Raw genomic sequence first — 19,701 nt, 5'->3', positions numbered from 1 at the left:
ATAACTGGCAGCCCTTGCCCGAGCAGAAAAACTTTGTGGCAGCCCCAGCAACCATAAAGCCACAGGAAATGATCTTCAGTCCTCTGGCCTGCCTGTAAGAGGGTTCCCAAACTAGCTGAACGGAGGGGCTGGTTTCCCACCATGTCCATCAGGCCTGCAGAGTTGCCTGTCTATAGAGATGCCAAAAAGGAAAGATCCCAGGCAAAACATGGCAGGATGGGCACAAGAGAACTTGGCCTCAACAGTTCGGGCTCTTATTTGAATGCGGAGCTCCCACTGAGAGCCCTGCCTCATGTTGGAGTGCCCCAAGGTGGTGAAACCACCAGTCATGGATGATGGGGTGACCTGCTTCTGACTCCTGTATGACAGTTCAGGACCTATGCGGGGCAGCCCCTGTGGCTTGTCCCAGCAGGGCTTTTTTTTGCTATGTGAAAAACAATCTTACTATTTGATTTTGGATGTTGAGTCAGCAGCTTCTGGCAGATCTCAGACTGCTAAGCTTCTCTGTCAGGTGTGGCCTAAAAACCCCCCAAAAACAAAACAATACATGAGGTACCACTGTGTCTATGGTGTTTCAGGGAGCAGTCGGAAGTAAGACATGTTCCCAACAGAAGCTGCTGGTAAAATGGCATAGCCTGAGAGCAGCACAAGGTGAGCCGACTACATCTGACTAGCCTGCCTGCCCACATGCCACTAGGAAGTAGGGGACTGACATTAAACTGCAGGTGCTGATCTTGCAGAAAGGCCACCCTGTGTGAACACCAACATGCAACAGCTGTCTGCTGTACACACTGTACGACACCTGGCATGTATGCAGCATTGTTGCACCAGCTGTAAATTAACATCAGTCACTCAATTAGAGAGTGAAAGATGGCTTTGCAGTTAAAGCAGTTTTCCCAGGCTCAGGACACACAAATGTACAAATGTACGTCACAGTCTTTGACAGAATGCATGCTTTACCTTGCAGGAGATGCAGATGCATTTTCAGAGATGCTGAGCAATAACAGTTTCCATTAAAATCAGCAGAAATGGTGGATGCTCACTATCCCTGAAAAACAGCCCACGTATTATAAAATGACTTCCAGCTCAATTTAATTGGGCATGATTAGATTACAAGGTGCGTGTTCACTTGCAGGAGTTACTGCCTCTGATCATTAAGCTCAAACAACTGAAAAAAACCCTAACTCATATACGTTGCTTAACACAATTTTGACTGTTTCATTTTTGCATTTTATTTATCTCGGGTGATGGAAATAACCTGGCTCACTTCTCTTTTTTCATAACTGTCTCATTTGTTTGCAGCCAGTCGTCAGTGAGGTTCACGTGCCCCAGCACAGTGGAGCGCTATCAGCACGACGAATACGGAAGGGAACCAGTGACAATAAAAGACAATCTCAAGGGCATCAACTGTCTTGTTTGTTCTGTGTTTGTACTTCCCTTAGTGCAAACAAGAACAGTCAAAGCCTTGGTATTACTGGTGGATTTTGTAGCTTTTTATTTTTTGGGAAAGAACCCTACATACCTGGCGCCTTTAAAAAGCTGTTTTATGGCCCTAGGCGAGGATGAAGGGTGAAGAGGAGCCCCACGTACCTTTGTTCTACAAGACAAGCTCAATGTACTAGGTCAGTAAAATGCCTGATTAATAATGCAATGTCATAAACATTAATGGCAAAAGCTCATTGTTGTGGTGGTAATTATGTAACTGTGATGCAACACTCTGACCAGAGACATTCAAGCAGTTTGAAATATATTCCTGGGTACTACTGTGTTGCCTCAGTAAGAATATTCTAGCTTTGAAAGTCAAGAGTGTTTTTGCTATAATTGTGGCTGCAGCCACACTTTTTTTCAAATTCAAAGACTCTTTGAAGTTATATTAGAAATATTTATGCTTATTTTTCCCCTCCTAAGATAACGCTTTGTCTTTAAAACAAGCCTACAAACCTTTTAGCTGATTATGTCATCTCCTTTACTTCAAATGTGACTATACTGTCTGGAATTTGGCACCTTCCATTTTGTGTTTTTCTAGGCCAGATTCACACTGATGTTACCAGGAGCAACTCTATTGACTTCCGCAAGGTTTTACTCAATTACACCGTGTAAACGACAGGACACTGGAAATAGCCCAAGAAACCAGATTTTCAAAATAATCAACTGGTGTTTTCTGAAAAAAAAGAAGAAAAAAGAAAAAAGAAAAATACAGCTATCCTGCAAGCAGCACCCCTATCCTATAATGGTAAAACAGGCTAACTGTAACTGTGGAGAGTGATACAGGCAGAAAGGATTGCTTTCATTTCTCTGTTTGTTTTTATTTCCTCAAGTGAAGAAAGTTCCTATTGTTGTCTGTTTTGAAACTGATAGAAAATGCTGAGTGAAATGACTAAAAGCTGAATTGCTGGAAATATCTATGAGATGAGTTCTGGAAGTCTTACATATTCCCCTCCGTAGACCATGCCACCCTTAGTGAGGGAGCACAGGACTACTGCAATGGAAAAACTGAGCAGTTGTGTCCTCCCAGACTCTCCCTTTTCTTGGGAACTCAGAGGAACATCCTTGTGGAGACACTTTGGGAAGTGTCTGTCCACTTTGCTTGTTTTCCTACCCTCCTTACGTACAAGCCAGCCCCATAATTACACCTCTGCCGACCACGGATGTTTCTGAGAAATGATTCCTCACTCAGGCTATCCAAAACACCAGAGGGCAGCAGAAGTGTTAAAGCAGGCATTGCAAAAGCATCGCCTTTCCTTGCACTAGCGTCTCTAGGATGGCAAAATGGGCTCACGTAACAGGTTCATAGTGCCTAGACAGTATTGATTCATAGCAAAAGTGGAAGAAAAACAACTTAATTATGATGCTACCAAAACTGTGCAACTTCTGAGCAGCACCGACGGAAACTGTCGTGACCGTTATGCATGAAAATAGAAGTTAAATACTGAAAGGCTGCTGAGTGTGATAGATGCAGGACGTCTTTATTTCTCAATGAATCATACATCAGCATGATTACTCTTGAAAACCATATGTACCCCCGTTCCACTGCAGAAGCTCCGTGTACCCCGTCCTCTGGGCTAGGGACTGTAGATCCACTTAAATACCTTCTGCAGACAGGAACGATTCCCGGTTTTCTTGCCTCTTTCATCTAATGCAGATAATTTAAACCCTGGATTCTCTTCAGTGTAACCCTCTGATGCAGTGTTACAGTCTCCAGGCCGTCCCATGGCACAGGTGACTGCTGCGTCTTACAGCACCAAATCCCCGGTCGCTTCTTCCCATTTGGGAGGAAGAAAAATCATGAGTCTTTTAAAAAGAAAAAAAAAAAAAGTTTCTTTCCCACCTGGGGCTGTCCTTCTTGTGTGTTCTTTCTAAAAAGACTGGTTCTGTTTGCCAGACTAAAACACTTAATCAATTTGAAATGAAAACAGCAACTATAATTAAAGGGAGCAAAATCCCACCACAGCAGAGGAACCATTATTAAGGTAATTTTTTCTTTATAACTCCTGGGGCACTGTTCACATGCAGTTGCTACTATATATGCTGTTTGTGCGTCACCTCCTCTTCATAAGCTCCATGGAGAATACACTGTTAGCTTGATAATAATAATAATAAGTCAGCTTTTCGTGTGAGTTATACCAAGCACCATGTAAGTGCTAATTGAATGTTGCAATAGCCTGTTCTATGCTATTCCCTCCTCCCATAGAACGGCACAGCAGCCCCGTGACCTGCCTGGGTCATACTATTGCCTTCACGTTAGCAGCTCCTTCCTCATGCTGCTGGACAACAGCTCTGTAAGCCACAGGTCTCTCCCACCTCCATTTCAAGCCCTGCAGGTGCTCAGAAGTTACGTCTCCATGCTTCTAGATGAAGGAGCCTGCAGCACAACTGGCCTCTCAAAGGGCTAGCACCCAGGTAGCTTTAGGTAATGAAAGCAATATAGAATCATAGAATCAGAAATGCTGGAAACCACCATGCCTGCAAACCTCAGTGCCACATCCACACAGCTCTTTAACACCTCCAGGGATGATGACTCCACACCTCCCCGGGCAGCCTGTGCCACTTCCTCACCACTCCTTTTGAGAATAAGTTATTCCTAATATCTAATCTTAAACTTCTCTTGGTGCAACCTGAGGCCATTCCCTCTCATCCTATCACTGTTGCCTGGGAGGAGAGGCCATTTCCCACCTCACCACAGCCTCCTTTCAGGTGGTTGTAGAGAGCAATAAGTTCTCCCCTGAGCCTCCTCTTCTCCAGACTGAACAATCCCAGTTCCTTCAGCTGCTCCCTATCAGACTTGTGCTCCAGATCCCCCAGTGCTTCATTGCCCTTCTCTGGACACACTGCAGGGCCTCTATGTCATTCTTGTAGTGAGGGGCCCAAAACTGAAAACAGTACTTGAGGTGCTTCCTCACTGGTGCTGCATACATATACATAATTCATTGAAAAGAGAAGCAGACAAAATCCTGTTTGCTTCACTAAAACGTGCTGCTGGATCTCTCCCATGGATGTTTATGACACGCAGCTCACCACCACATTTTTCTCCCTGGATTTTCATAGTGTAAATTAAAAACAAAACAAAACAAAATAAACCCATAAATAAAACCTGACGATAAATTTTTGTCCTTCAGGTGAGTCCCTCCTGAGCTCTCTATACATCACTCATGGAGTGGAGAACCATCATCTCTCCATCTCTCATCACGAGTTCCAGAAAATCATCAGCTAGAGGTGAAAACCATCATGTTGATTGCAGCCATGCTGTGCATCTCTTTATTTCAAGAAGCCTGACAGATCCAGTTGCCTCTGAATGGAAGACCGGCATACTTGTCCTGAATGCCACTGAGGGTGGTGATCAGACAAAGACTTCAGACTAAGACAAACTATATCCTGGCCAGGAGACCATAGAATTATAGAGTCACTAAGGTTGGAAAAGGTTGGGAAAGAACTCTAAGATCATCTATCCAACCTATCACCACTATGTCCGCTCATAGTCATGGAATCATTAAGGTCAGAAAAGACCTCCAAGCTCATCAAGTCCAGGTGGCATTGGGAGCCCCTAGTGAATGCACCAGGATGGAGTGCGGAGAAGACAGTATGGTCCAGTCACCAGCTGGAGCACTACTTCTCTAAGAACAACCTAGGCTGACTCTCACCAAGATTAAGTTGAATAACAGATGTTATCAACGTCTGTTGATCAGGCAGGCACCACTCAAGACTTATTTTCAGGGTGAAGCTGGAATTTGAGTGGTAATGTACAAAGTTTGGTCACTATGTGTGTGCAGAGAGAACGTCTACTTGCTCTAACAGAGTGTATCTGCCACTCAGCGCCTGGCAATGGACCTTGAGGGGAATGTCTTTGGATGTCCGGTTTTAACCTTGAACAGCCTCAGCGTGCAGAAGCAATCACTTCCCAAGTTTTGTTCCTAGATGACAGCCCTGCAGGTGTATCAGATCACAGAATCATTACAGCTGGGAAGTTCTTGAAGACCATCCAGTCCAAATGTCAGCCCGTGCTTGTGAGCGCTCTGAGCCGCGTCACTCAGTGCCACATCTATCCTGAAAGCCACCAGGGACGGTGACTCCGCCACCTCCCTGGGCAGCCCGCGCCGATAATCGGCCAGAGGACTGCAGACGGAGGGGCTCTTTGTTTCATTTCATCCTCCGTGCTGGTGCCCAGCCGGGGGACCCACATTTTTCCCAGAGAGCCGCGGACGGCAACCCCGTGAGTCCCGGTCCCCAAACGGGGCGCCGCCTCCGTCGAGCTCCGGGCACGGCATCGCGGGCGCGGAGGGGAGGCGCTGAGGGGAGGCGGTTAACAGCTGCCGAGGCGCGCGCCGGCAGGGGGCGACCCCGGCGGGAGACGGGAGGGCGTCACGTGAGCGCAGAGAGTCGTTTCCCCCCTCCTCCCCCCCCTCGGGCGGGGACGGGGTGGGGGTGCGGGAGACCCAGGTGCCCCCTCCCTGCCTCCCTCCGCCCTGACGTCACCGCCCCCCCGTCGCCGGGGCGACGGCTCCATCAGCGCGCGCGTCAGCGCCGCCCGTTCCTTGGCAACGGCGCGGTGTCTCGCTCTCCTTCAGCCTCGCGCCTGGGCGCGCGTCTCTCTGGCGTCAAAGTGACGTCAATGGGCCCCGCTCTCGGCTTTCGGCGGTGGGCGGGGCCCCGCGCGGCGGAGAGAGGGGCGGAGGGGCGGGGGGACATCCCGCGTGCTCCCGCCCTCCCGCCCCCCGGCGCACGCTCCCTCCTCCCTCTCTCCTTCCCTCCCTCCCTCCCTCCTTCACTCACTCGCTCACTCACTCACTCACTCGCTCATACCCCGCCACCGGCATCGCGGCGGCGACAGAGAGCCCGCCAGGTAGAGGCGGTTGCAGAGCGGCCGCCCGAGGCCGAAGGGGAAGAGCTGGGCTCCGGGGGATCCGCCGCGCCGTCCCCGTGCGAGCTGCGAGCGCCCGGGGGCGGCGCCGATGCTGCCGCCGCCGTGGTGAGTCGCGGCGCGGTGCCCTGTCGCCCGCCGCCCGCCTGAACCATGGTGATCATGTCAGAGTACGCCTCAGTGCCGGCTTCCAGCGCAGCCCAGCCGCGGCCCCTGCGGGTCGGCTTCTACGACATCGAGAGGACCCTGGGGAAAGGCAACTTCGCCGTGGTGAAGCTGGCCCGCCACAGGGTGACCAAGACGCAGGTGGGTACGGGGCCGAGCTGGAGGGTTTCTCTCCTCTTTACGTATAGATGTAGCGTAGAAATAAAGCGGAGCCCGCCTTTCGCAGAGCGCTGCCGAGTGCCTCCCTCTCTGCGAGTCCTAGCTGCGGGAACCTTCGCACCCCCTGAAGTCTTTGCACGTGTCAGGAGGGTCCCACGAGGGTGTTGGAGTCCCCCGTTGGCTCCCCGCGGGACCACCCCGTCCCGTTGCTTCGCTCCAAGAACAAAGAACTCGCCGTGTTCGTTTGCAGAGCGTTTCCCCGCGGCCGTGCAGCAGCGGTGTAGCACTGCGTGTCCCTATCGCCCTCTCCTAGAAAAAAAAAAATAAATACTCCCTTACAAGAACGTGTTTTTCGCTGGATTAAAAGATTTACCGAATTCCATCCAGCGCTGCCCTTCCGTAGTTCCCTTCGTTGTGTTGCATGCGATTGGAGCAGCTCGGGAAAACACCATCAGCTTTGGCCAGACCGTATCTAAAGTCCACCTTATGTGTGTGCTGTGAGCTTGTGCGTGGTTTTGCGTATGGTGTTTTGGGGTCGTGCTCTTTCTCTCCCCATCGTAAGAAGCGTACCTTCTTTGTAATGCCAGCAGCTGTTTGATGTGATTACTATTATTTTTTTTAACCTGCAGGTCGCGATAAAAATAATAGACAAAACAAGGTTAGACCCCAGCAATCTGGAGAAGATTTATAGAGAAGTGCAGATAATGAAGCTTTTGAATCACCCCCACATTATCAAACTCTATCAGGTAAGAGGTCAGCTTTGAAGCACGGCATGCAGATGAGATATGCCTGTCCTCTTGCATTTGGCTTTGCATGAAGTGTTTGCAGCGAGAATGTGAACTGAAAGAGTTTTTGGAGACTAAAGTTCATTTGAAGTGGGGGTTTTGTTCGTTTAAAGTTATCATTCTGGTACACTTGTCAGTTTCTTGACAGAACAGTGAAAAAAGACTGAAGTTTGTTTCAGATCAAGGAACAGGTTGTCAGAACTTGTAGAGTTAACTTGCCTTCCAAGCTCCTCTTCTGTATGTTTGGAAGACTGGGGCTTCTCGCGTGCTTTTGATATGAGAAGGACTTAAACTCTCTAAGGGCAGCAGAGTAGCAGGCACAAAAGCTGGGCTTGCCGTAAGTGAACGCAAATTCAGCAATGAATAAACTCAAAAAGAAAAGACTTGGAAATATCAATATTGTAGAATATATGAGGAAATGACCCGTTTTGGTTATTCTGTTCCAGTTCGCATAGTTTTGAAAATAAGTTTAAAAGATCTTTTCCTTTGTGGAGTTTCAAGGTGTTGAATTCTGATTTGGATTCATTCAGTTTCTGCGCTTTTGCTTTTGCCTTTTGGAGGGTATTAGAACAGTAAAAGTAAGCTTCTGCACAAAGGTGTTGTGCAGCAGGCAGAGTGGCAGCTGCCTAGTGAGCGAGGGCTGCCTTGCAAATTTGGAGTCTTTGATCCAATTAGCGTTTGGTGTATGTTCCTCTTAATCATCTTAAATAACGCCATGCGGATTTAAGAAGATGAGGCATCACGGTCTTTCTGCACCTGGCCAGAAGGACAGAGGGGGAGAGGAATGGATTAAGAAATGAAGCAGCAGGTCTGAAATTGTGTGCGCTGTTGTGCGCACAACTGTCAAGCTGTTATCTTACCGTTGGGTTGGTTGGCTTAATTAACATTCTCCTTGCTTGAAACGTGTAAGGCTGAGGAGCCTGTAGAACAGGTGTTTAGGCAAGGCATTGTTTTTCAACACCTTGACACGCGTGAATTGCTTTGCTGTTTACAGTATTAAACCATCCGAACAAAAATGATTTTTGCGTTGCCGTCTGACGTCATTGCTGCCCATAGGATATACCAAAACATTCTAACAGTTCTGTTGATTTCATTTCGGTGGAATGATGTGGGTGAAAATACTGTTTGGAAGCTGTTAGAAAAGCAGGTTAAATTCCATCTAGTTGAACCACTTCACTTGATTGAGCAAATGACGTTGGTAGTGGACCATAATTTCTTTTCAGCAAAGTTTTCTTCTCTTTGTTGCTGTAACTGATACTTTACCTGTTTGGTGGAGGCTGAGAAGCAGGGATGGAATTAGATGACATACCAACGTAGGGTGTGTGTTCTTGTATTATTTCATCATTGTTTTAGTTTCAGCACGGCGTCTTAATTTCATCCAGCTGGCATTTATCCCAGAACACTTTCCTTCGGTTTTTTAAACTGGGAACCTCTCTTCCTTTGCTCCCTTCTTGTTTGTTTTCATTTTGTGTCTGTGTGTACTTGTAGAGGGAAGGACAAGAGTATCCAAAAAGGGTTATGTGTTAGGAAGCTGGAAATTGCAGCCTTTGAAGTAGTATCGACTCTTGTTTGATTGTTAATATGTTGCGAGCCTCCTGCTTCCCAAACAAAATATTGATTCCCTGTGAGTCCTATTCCAGGGAAAGGTTATATTTCTGAAAGCTGAAATGTGACATTTAAGAGATGTGGCTTAGTAAATGAAGATGAATTCCAAAATGCTCAGTTTTCTTTTGCTTTTTTTTTTTTTTTCCTCCAAAGATGTGTCAGCTTCCTCTGACAATTACTGTTTTGCATGGTTTTGCACAGGGTTGGTAGTTGAATGTTGAACAGCCCAGTGATAGCTGTTGATGTGCCTCAAGCACTGCAGTAACACCAACAACTACCTTTTTTCACTCGCATGGGAAGCTTGCTGTGCCCCCAGCCAGCACTAAATGGGAGTGGGGTGTTTGGTAACACTTGCTGATTGTCTGAGTTGCAGGTATCTCCTGATCTGAGTGCATGCTAGGTGTGAAACAAAGATGGCTTTAAGTGAGCTTTGTGTCCTTGTGTGTTCAAAATAAGTCCAATGAGTTGGAAACCTGCACATGCATATTTTAACCAAAAAGGGAATTCAGGGAAGTATATAAAATCATGAAATGCTCGTCAATTATCTTATGGAGATTACGTGGCATCATAATGGTAAGAGGAACAATACCATGGGAAGCCATTGTATGTTGTAGGCACAGAAGCATTGATTGGTTATCTTTTTCATTACCAGTTTGCTAGGAAGGAACACTGCAATGCAAAATTAGATGTCTTTACTGCCAGCTACTGTGGCAAATAAATAACTGAACCAATATATCTGAGAATAGTTTTAGGGAAATGAAAGTAACTGCAGAGGTCTGTGTTTCTTTAAGCATGTCCTCTCGTGTCTTGGCAGGTTATGGAGACAAAGGACATGCTTTACATTGTTACTGAGTTCGCTAAGAATGGAGAAATGTTTGGTAAGTTCTCATGGCAATACCTCGCAGTTCTTTAGATTTAGAGCTGGTGGCCATGTTGTTGTCATTCCTGAGCAATATCTGTTTGGATTAAAAACCCAGAGTCGCTGTTGTCAGCTGTCAAACAGCAAGTGCAGCATCTGGAAGACTACAGAATCATTTTTCAGGTATTTCTAACTCTTGGGACTCTTTTGTCTTGCAGATCATCTGACCTCCAATGGGCACCTGAGCGAAAGCGAAGCGCGGAAGAAGTTCTGGCAGATTCTTTCAGCAGTGGAATACTGTCACAGCCACCACATAGTGCACAGGGATCTCAAAACAGAGAACCTTCTGCTGGATGCTAACATGAATATCAAATTAGCAGGTAATGAGAAATGCCTGGTTACTCTATAAATGGCGTTAGGCATGTGGTCAAATTCAGCCTCCTTAGCATAATCTCATAAATGTGTTTGGAGTAACTGAAAGTGAACGTTACTGATATTTCTCTGAATATATCCTCTAGACAAAAGAGAATAGCTCAAATAGGTATGCAGAAAGCAAAGCAGAACACCTGCTTCCTTCCCTCTGTTTTCTGCTACTTCTAAACAGTTTGCATGTGGCTGAATGATGTCTTACACCAGACTTCTACTTTCCTTCCAGACTTTGGCTTTGGAAACTTCTACAAGTCAGGAGAGCCACTCTCCACATGGTGTGGAAGCCCACCCTATGCAGCTCCAGAAGTTTTTGAAGGCAAGGAGTATGAAGGACCTCACCTTGACATATGGGTGAGTGTGATATTCCTTTGGAATTCCATTTCACACTTTGTTATGGACTGTGAGCTTTGAAAACCGTTGTTTCTATTGGAATCACTCATACTCTGTGCTGTTCTCTGTTGACAGAGCCTTGGAGTGGTGCTCTATGTCCTTGTCTGTGGTTCTCTGCCTTTTGATGGACCCAATTTGCCAACTCTGAGGCAAAGAGTGCTAGAGGGGCGGTTCCGCATCCCATACTTCATGTCTGAAGGTACTTTGTTTTCAGATTCTTAATGTTAGAAAAGGAACTGAGAGTAAAGGAATAGCTGTCCTGTTCTTTCTTGAGGCAGTGTCCAGATGGTTCTGCAGCTGGCAATCACCTTGTCTTTGTGTCCAGTAATTTCTGTAGGGCAGCACTTAAGATCAGGGGCTGATTGTAGGTGGTTTCTTTTTCTGAGGTCTACTTCACGGTGTATCTAAAAAGCTCTCATTTCATTTCTTAAGAGTATTGCTTTAGATTACAAAAATTGAAGCCCTGGCTGTAGAAACAATCACTCACAAAAGAGAGAAAACAAGCTTTTAATGAGACTAGCCTGCAATGCTCAGGTGGGTGTAGTTCTGAGATATTCAAACTATGCAGAAAGGGTACGTTTCAGTGTGGCTTTGCTGCCAAGGAGAGCAGAAATAGTGAAGCTTAGCACTGTTTCTTGAATGCTTGCACTTGGACAGTCCGGTGAGAAAGAGGAGCTGAGAGGCATTATCAGCTCTCTCCAATTAGGATTTGAAAACAAATGAATCTGCCTCTCTTCAATGGAATAATATCTTCTAAAGTCTGATCTTGATCAGTTTTAGCTATGAATGGCTTTAATTCCCTGGCAGTAAACAAATAAGCAGTATGCTTGGACCAGGAGTTCATATTTTAACATGTACAGTAGTTCTTTGTAAATCCTAACCTATTTCAAGTGGATGTACCATAGTTAAACCTACATCCACTCAAAATTAGCCCCCTTGCAAGGTAGAGGGCAAACTGAAACCGACTTTTAGCCAATACAGTGCCATTTTGTTCAGTGACACGTTGCTTCTATGAAATATGTACTGCTCTTGTGCTGGTTTGGATATTTAGCAGTCAGACTCTGCATCAGCTGTTCAGAAAACTTTTAATTCCTGTTTTCACAGGCGTCAAATCCTGGTGGTGGGAAAGTTTCTTAGCAAATGCCTGGGTCTGAACTGGCCTTTTTACTCCTTGCTCATGAGTTTATCTTTGTCATCTAGACTGTGAAACACTAATCCGACGGATGTTAGTCGTAGACCCGACAAAGCGAATAACCATTTCCCAAATAAAGCAGCACAAGTGGATGCAAGCTGACCCATCCCTTCGACAGCAACAGTCCTTGTCCTTCTCCATGCAAAACTACAACTCCAACCTGGGTGACTACAATGAGCAGGTCCTTGGGATCATGCAAACGCTTGGCATTGACAGGCAGAGAACTGTTGAGGTGAGCAGTGCTTGTCCTTCCAAAGTGTTTTCAGTGACTACCAGAATGCCAGTGGTGCAGTCATGTATATTGTTCAGTGACTAGCCTTGATGCAGTTTCACAGTGTAGTAGAATCTTCACTGCCCTTCTGAGTTTTTACTTGTTTTTTTGAGTACACAATTATGAAGTCTTAATAATGAGTTGTGGCTGCGTATCTTGAGTTATGTGTAACTGGGGTTCTTTGTATTCTAGTCTTTACAGAACAGCAGCTACAACCACTTTGCTGCCATTTATTACCTGCTCTTGGAGCGCCTCAAGGAGTATCGAAGCAGCCAGCTATCGAGTCGTCCAGCAACTGGCCGTCAGCAAAGGCCAAGGAGCTCCGAGATCAGCAATGCTGAGGTAAGGAAGGACGTTGTTTACCTGGGAGGGTGTATCTGTGGGCTCTTTTCTGCCACTTTCTATGGCAGAAAAGATTGCAGCTTTGAGGCTTCTGAGAACCGATTGTGTCCTTTGATAGGACAGGCTACTATTCTTCAGCAGGATGCTGATTGATTGAGTACTAACTGTCTGTAGAGCATGATCCAGAGAATAGTTTGCCTCTGGTGCAAGTCAGTAATGAGCCAGATTCTCAGGCTTCTCGTGGAAATTTGCCTTCTCAGGCACGGATCAGTTACTCTTTTGTTATATGCCCTGTAGGATCCTCAGAAATACTCCATGATTCAGTTTGTGTGTTTCTTCTGACTTTTCCTAGCCCCTACCCCCTTTTAATTGTGCTTGGGTGCCTTTTCAAATTGTCCTGGCGGTTTAATAGTCTGACTTAAGAGAAATACTTTGTGTTTATGTTGGCACTGAAAGAGTAGCTTTGTTAATTTTGATAGAAAGTGCATGGAGAAGGCTGGCACAGAAGGTGTCTCTAAAATTCCTTGAACCTACAATATTTGAAGAATCACGTGGAACAGCAGTGTGTGTGATGGCTACTGTGCATCTCTCTCTGCCTTCAGATGCCTCAGGACGGTCTCACTAGTGAAACCCTGCGATCATCTCTGCTTTACCAGCAACCTCAGAGTCTGATTCAACCATCTTTGCAGGCAGAAATGGACTGTGATGTGAATAATCCATTACAGGTAGGTGTTCTAAGCTGAACTGTGTGTAACTGCCTCTTCTGTTGTGGGTTTTTTGTTTATTTTTAAATTGTTCTGTTGATTTTAAAAAGATAGAGGTCGTGATAGTTGTTCTCTCCCTTGAATCTTTTGGCACTTGGGCATGGTGTTGTAGTAGCTTCTCAAACAGTATGCCTTCTGAGGACACAGCACAGGGCTCTGAAGAGCATCAAAACATAGAGAAAATAAATCTCTGAATTGACATGTTTTGCAGCCTGTTTTTTTTCCTGTGGATCCCAACTTCAACGGGCTGTTTCGAAATCGCTCCATCTCCCCCAGCAGCCTTCTGGAGACCACCATTAGTGAAGAAGTGAGGCAAGAGAAGGAGCTGGAAGATGAAATTAAGGCGTATGACCACCCCATCCGCATCCCTAGCAACACCAGCCGGAGGCACACGCTGGCTGAAGTCACTCACTTCTATCAGCATGCCCCTCCATGTAAGTCTGGGAGCAATGAAGGTTGTCCTTAGTTAGAGGAAAATGATGGAGAAGGTGTGCCATAGCAGAAATATTCCTGAGGGTATGTGCTGATTTTAACTTGACTGAAGTAGGAAAACCCAGAGAAGAGGTCTCTACTCTGCTCCCTCTAGTTCTGGCTTCTCATAAATAAGCATGGCCCTTCAGGAGGAGACACAGTACTGTTATATTTCATCTAGATCTTTCAGAGGGGGCATTCTCACAAGCAGGACATAACTCTTCTCTGTTTGTTTCCGCTGTTTTACTGTGTGTATGGTGTGTATGCTTGACTTGGGGAAAAAAAAGTCATGGCTAACTGTATCTAACTGTATTGGGTACACATCCAGACCCCTTGAACTAAATAAGCAAACAAAAATGCTCACAAAAGAAGTATCTTATGTTGGAACTTTTGTGCTAGAAAATGTTGCATGTCTGAGAGTTATTGGCAGAGCTCTGCCAGCTGGGCAGGAGCCCAGCATAGGTTATTTGTCAGTGACCATGTACTGGAGTCAGGCCCTGTGACAGCGTAAGTTGCTGGACATCTCTCTGACTTGCAGCTGCTTATTAGTGCCAGTGTAGGTGGGCAGAATGCTCTGATGTCACGTTTGTTCCTTCCTGTACTCATCTTGGGAATGCTCTTTCTGTCCTTCCTTCCCCTCTGCAGGTATAGTCATTTCCTCCTCAGCAAGCCCCACAGAGGGAACTAGTTCAGACAGCTGCCTTACTTCATCTTCAAATGACAGCTCAGTGGCCCTGAGCAACTGTTTGGCAGGTCAAGTAATGACGGGGAGCCCAGCCACAGCTAGGATGACATCACCCTTCCTAGCTTCTCAGTCTGACGCTCCGGTGTTACAAGCCCAGGGCTGCATGGGAGGTGCTTCTCTCCTGCCTGTCAGCTTCCAAGAAGGAAGACGAGCATCTGATACCTCATTAACTCAAGGTAACTCCTTCCTTGCAATATCCCAGCAATAAAGCACCCTTGTAGTTGCTACTAGAAAAGGGTAGCTTTCTTGCCTGTGTTGGGATTACACTGAGGCCGCCTGGATATTCTGCCTCATGTATTTGTGGTTCCTGAGGAGGGTGCTGAGATTGGGAGGCTGTCGCATACAGCTTTGGCATGCCCATGAAGATGTTTCTGCTGCTGTGAGTGGGATGGCAAGCTCCACCCTTCTCCTAAAATATGGAATGCTCATCGTGTTTTATAGCAGCTTTGTCCTTTGCTCCGTATATGTCCATCTAAATAAGAGTGCAGCTGTCCCAAATCCTGTTCCATCACATCAATTTTACTCTGTCCATCAGGCAGAGAAGCAAACGTGAACTGAAGGGTCACAGTTTCTTCTAGTGCAGTGCTCACGTAAATGAAGGCAGCTGCCCAGAAAGGCTGATCTGTAAAGTAGGCTCTCAGTCAAATGCTAAGAAGGATTAAAGTGCATTTCTTCTCCTCATGTCCCACAGGCTTGAAGGCTTTTAGGCAGCAGCTGCGGAAGAACGCTCGAGCCAAAGGGTTTCTCGGCTTGAATAAAATCAAAGGCTTTGCTCGGCAGGTGTGTCAGTCCTCCTCATCTCGGGCAGCAAGGAGTGCCATGAGCCCTTTCCAACACGCACAGCCGAACACCTGCATCTATAGCAGCAGTGGGAGCAACAGAGAGGGAAGAAACCTTCTGGAGGAAGTGCTACAACAGCAGAGGTGAGAAGCTGACCTGGAGGAGTTTTGCTATTTTCCTTGGGGTTGTTCTGGTTAAGGGCAAAGGAGGAGGAGTAAATGCAGCAAAATGGATTGGGGAGTTTGGTCACTTTCCTCTCAGCTTTGCTGTGTGGCAGCAGATAAACTGTTTAGCTTTCTTTGTGGGTTCCTGCACTGGCACATGTAACATAGAACATGCGTTTCCGCTTAAAAAGCTCCATGTCCAAGTATTTGGAGGTCACTGGACAGAGAAGCAGTTTGGTGATGTGGGGGAAAACATTACTTTTCTCCATTGCAAGCTGTGTTTTTCTTTGTTAGGTTTGGGAATTATTTCTTTCCTCCTCTGCCTCCTGTAATTGTCCCATGGCAAGGAAATGAGACCTTGTAATTTGGAAAAGTTACAGCCCACAAAAGAGGCACAGTCCAGTGGCCTCAAATGTCGTGTGCAATGGCACCTCTTCATTCCCATAGAAGCAAGATGGAAAATAGAGCATCCGGTCTATCTGCATACGTTGTCTATAAAACATCTACTATTAGCTGGACAAATTATGGCCAGATAAAATTCTAGTGGTAGTTTCCAGCTTCAGTGTGGGGAAAAACCAAGAGAAAACATGCTGATCTGGCATGGCAGTCACTTTAATCGTACTGTCTGGGTAGGGTGAGATTCCTCAGAAAGGAGGAAATGAAGGGGAAAGTTAGAATTGGGAGTAAAGGTAGGGGGGGGAGATATGGGAAGGAAAACTTGAAGCCTTTCTAGCATTGCGAGTTAACATCTTCCATCCTTGGACTTTGTTCAGAATACTCCAGCTTCAGCATCACCAGCTACTCCAGCCAGCTTGTCCCCAGACTTCTCAAGCATCTGCGACAAATGGCCTCCCCCCCTCTGATAACGCAGGTACCCGCAAAGCCTCCAATTCTCTTCTGTTGTCAGAGCTACAAAGAGAGAACTCATTTGAGCTGGCCTTTGCTGGCAACAGCCAACTGCTCCAACCTCATTTCTTTGGTGTCAGCGTGTCACCGGTGTCCTCAGCAGCTCACCTCCTAGACACTCACCTGTATATCAGCAGCAACGTCTCTCCGGTCGGCACCACCTTCTCTCAGCAACAGAGTTTCTCTGCTCAGTCTCCGAGCTACGATGCTGTCGCTTTGCAGCACGGGGATTGTGAGATGGAGGACTTGACTTCCAACCAGCTAGGGAAGTTTGTCCTGGTCAAATGAGAGCTCTGGCTGCTACAGCTCACGCTGCTCTTTTTACAAAGAACTTGCACCGCTGTTCCATGGCATGCATAGGTCCGTGGCTGGCTGGTGTTGTGTGGATGAGTGACTCTCAGAAGCAATAAATTTTGAAGTATGTGAAGAGGCTGTCTGGCTCCGAAAGCTAGAAACTTTATAGAACTGAAACAAGCAATATGTATGTCTTTTTGCTTCTACTATTCTTGCACTGAACAAATACGAATAGAAACTTTTTTTTTTTTTTTTTTTTTTAAAAGGAAAAATAATGATGGGGGAAGATGGGTGGGGCATTTGTGGGGACAGGGAGGGATGTGGTTGGGGAAGAAGTCTTCGGTACTGTACTCAAGTCAGACCAATACAGCTCTGCTGTTATGCAAGATTAGCAGCTGTCGGTAGTGGTGACACAGCAGGGAGAGGCTTTTCAAAGAAGGGACCAGAGCCTCCCTCTTTCACAATATTCATTTATGGGTTTGTGAAGATGATTACCTCTTTTAAAGAAAATAAACAGAAAACCAGTGGCATGCAACATTATGCATTCATAGAAGACAAAAATGGAAGCATTGCCATTTGTGGGGTTGTTTTTTTTTTTTTCCTCCTGTTAACACTCATTTTGTTTTAAAGGAACCAACATCCCCATTCCGCATCTCCCAGATATGTATACTTTAAATGAAAACTGTGAACTTTCTGCTTGATATGTCAGCTAGAAAACCTTGTTTTTTTTTTTGTTTTTTTTTTTTTGTTTTTTTAAGAAAAAGAAAAGCCAACAACCAAACAGCATTCTAATTAGCACAGAAGCAAGTAATCTCTTGAAAATGCATCCTTTGATATCAGGATCTAAATTACAGACTGTCTGGTGTTCTGCAGGGCTGGGGGGGTGTGTGTGTGTGTGTGTGTGTGTGTGTGTGTGTGTGTGTGTGTGTGTAAGCACATGCACACATGCATGTATTCTGTTGGTCTAAATAATCTTTTGGTCTCTTTTGATAAATGCTGAGTTTGTATTCCTGCAGAGGCACCGAGGAGGGAGCTCTTATTACCGGTGGGGTGATGGGAAGCATTTCCCTTTTAAAAAGCCCTCCTGGAGATTGCCTACAGAGTTGTCTGAAGGGTATTTCTTAGCGCTGCACATTGTTATTTCCGCTGCTAATTATGTTTTTATGCATTTCATTATCAGGGTCCAAATAGAACTGACTCTTGGGGAAATGTGCAATATTGAGGTTATGATTATATACTGACAAAGACAAAAGGAATAGGCTAGAACAGAATTCTGCTTTAACAGAGTACAGCTATTTCTGAACAAAACTGTATTAAAAGCAAGTAAAACAGCACAATCTTTGGGTGTTTGTTTTTGGCTGGTTTGTTTTTAGCATATTAGCAAAATGAGGTTTTGGATTAGGTAGGTTTGTTTTTTTTTTTTTTTTGTATGGTTTTTAATGCTGTATATGTATATAAATAGGAAGCAGAAAACTATGTAACACTAGTTATTTTTTATATTTTGTAATAAGCTTCTATTGTGTTTCTGGTATAGCCCCACCTCCCTCCCAATGCAGAGCATGACTTCTGTTGCTGTCAATAGAAGATGTGCTTAGGTGTAGAGGGGAGCCCAAGCCATGCCCTTACAGCAGTGAGTAGGGCAGGGTGTTCCAGCTTTGGAAGCAGGTGAGCAAACAGTGAGCCAGTTCAGCTGGAAGTTGCATTCAGGAAATAGCTGCATTTTGTCTAAATGCTTCAAGGACCCATCTCCCTCGTGTGACACAGGGTGCCTTCAAGTTACCTTGGCTTCGTGCAACCTGCAGTATTACGCATTTACAAATAATATAGATACCTGTTTTTTGTTTTTTTTTTTTTGTTTGTTTGTTTTTTAATTAAAAAAAGCCAAAGATTGACCAGATTAATTAACGGGAGTAGGAATGGCTGAAGATGTCACGTGGCTCTGTCTGTGGCTCTCCATAAACAACCTCTTTATCTGTGTGTAGTATCAGTGTGTCTATACTGGTGCATCTCCAGTTTGCTGCTGCAGCTACGTGGTCTGGAAGCTTCAACATGAGAGAAAATTGCTTGAGTAGAATATCTGAATGAGCGGTGCCTTGCAGCAGAGAAAACACCAAAGTCTCACTTTTAAATTATAGTGATTTAAAAACAAAAAAAGCAAACAATAACAAAAAAAAAAAACCCAACCAAATGAACATGGAGATGGCTGGAGAGGAGGGTGAGAAGAAGCAGCAACTTTGCCTTCAGTTTTGTAAGGGGTAGCGCACAGACTGAAAACACAGATTTTTTTTTTTCCTCTTTGATGTTTGTTCTGTTTAAATGCCATGGATCAAAAGGCCACAGATTCTTTTGTTTCCTGTCCTAAGCAATGACAAGCACTTTACTTTCATAGTATTTTTTTTTTTTTTCCAATTGCTGTAGAACCTCTTTGGATTTCTTGCTGGAACAGAAAGAGGTCATTTTAAAAAGTTTGGGTTTTGGTGGTTTTTTTGTTTGTTTTGTAGATATCTTGACAGTGCTGTTCTGCAGACTGCAATGCAATAGGGTATTTAATGACACTACATGATTGGTTTAATTAAGATGTATAGTTTATTTTTTATCATGACTGAACAATCATTTTATTTCTTATGTTAAAATGAGAGATGTACACCAAAATGATTAGTCTGTGTTTTATTTAATATTTAAATAAAAAATGTTTTAAAATCGCTGTCTTGCATATGGTTGGATGGAGTTCTTTCTCCTGCTGCTCTCTACACTGCAGCAGGAGCTCCAGCTCTGCGTAGTTAAGATTCATTTTAAAGCTTGAGTCCACAGGACATTACTGGCACTGGACATTACTGGCACCTCCTATTATGTACTAAATGAAGAGGAATGGCTGGCTCAAAAATCTGATAATGGGATATTGAGCCTTTCACTGGTAGGCAATCTGTCTGAATCTAACCCAAGTCTGTAGTAATCGGGTTATAAAATCTGACAGCTAGAGAGGTCTATGGAGTGAAAATGGTCAAGCATAGTTTAGTCATTACCA

At 45.2% G+C, this 19,701-nt stretch overlaps 1 protein-coding gene across 1 annotated transcript; it reads left to right on the top strand.

Moving 5' to 3' along the window:
- The first annotated feature begins 6,486 nt into the window (after positions 1 to 6,486).
- Positions 6,487 to 19,380, top strand: SIK1 (salt inducible kinase 1). The gene is made up of 13 exons (XM_042810728.1): positions 6,487 to 6,661; positions 7,309 to 7,425; positions 9,884 to 9,947; positions 10,147 to 10,308; positions 10,584 to 10,708; positions 10,823 to 10,946; positions 11,948 to 12,171; positions 12,403 to 12,552; positions 13,155 to 13,277; positions 13,528 to 13,750; positions 14,433 to 14,708; positions 15,224 to 15,455; positions 16,250 to 19,380. Exons 1-13 carry the CDS (start codon positions 6,509 to 6,511, stop codon positions 16,668 to 16,670), a joined length of 2,394 nt encoding a protein of 797 aa, XP_042666662.1. The 5' UTR covers positions 6,487 to 6,508; the 3' UTR covers positions 16,671 to 19,380.
- The last annotated feature ends 321 nt before the right edge of the window (positions 19,381 to 19,701 follow it).

This window comes from Centrocercus urophasianus, unplaced genomic scaffold, assembly GCF_019232065.1.
Source record: "Centrocercus urophasianus isolate 14NV4802_14NV808 unplaced genomic scaffold, USGS_Curo_1.0 seq_12, whole genome shotgun sequence".
Classification (NCBI taxonomy): domain Eukaryota; kingdom Metazoa; phylum Chordata; class Aves; order Galliformes; family Phasianidae; genus Centrocercus; species Centrocercus urophasianus.
Note: the sequence above shows the minus strand (reverse complement) of the source record. Positions and strands in the feature narration are given on the sequence as shown.

Bases quoted from the DNA above. Each gene is read 5' to 3' on its own strand.
- SIK1 (XM_042810728.1), top strand. From the start codon at position 6,509: ATGGTGATCATGTCAGAGTACGCCTCAGTGCCGGCTTCCAGCGCAGCC. The intron at 10,309-10,583 runs GTAATGAGAAAT...CTTTCCTTCCAG, and splicing joins CATGAATATCAAATTAGCAG to ACTTTGGCTTTGGAAACTTC. The intron at 10,947-11,947 runs GTACTTTGTTTT...TTTGTCATCTAG, and splicing joins CCCATACTTCATGTCTGAAG to ACTGTGAAACACTAATCCGA.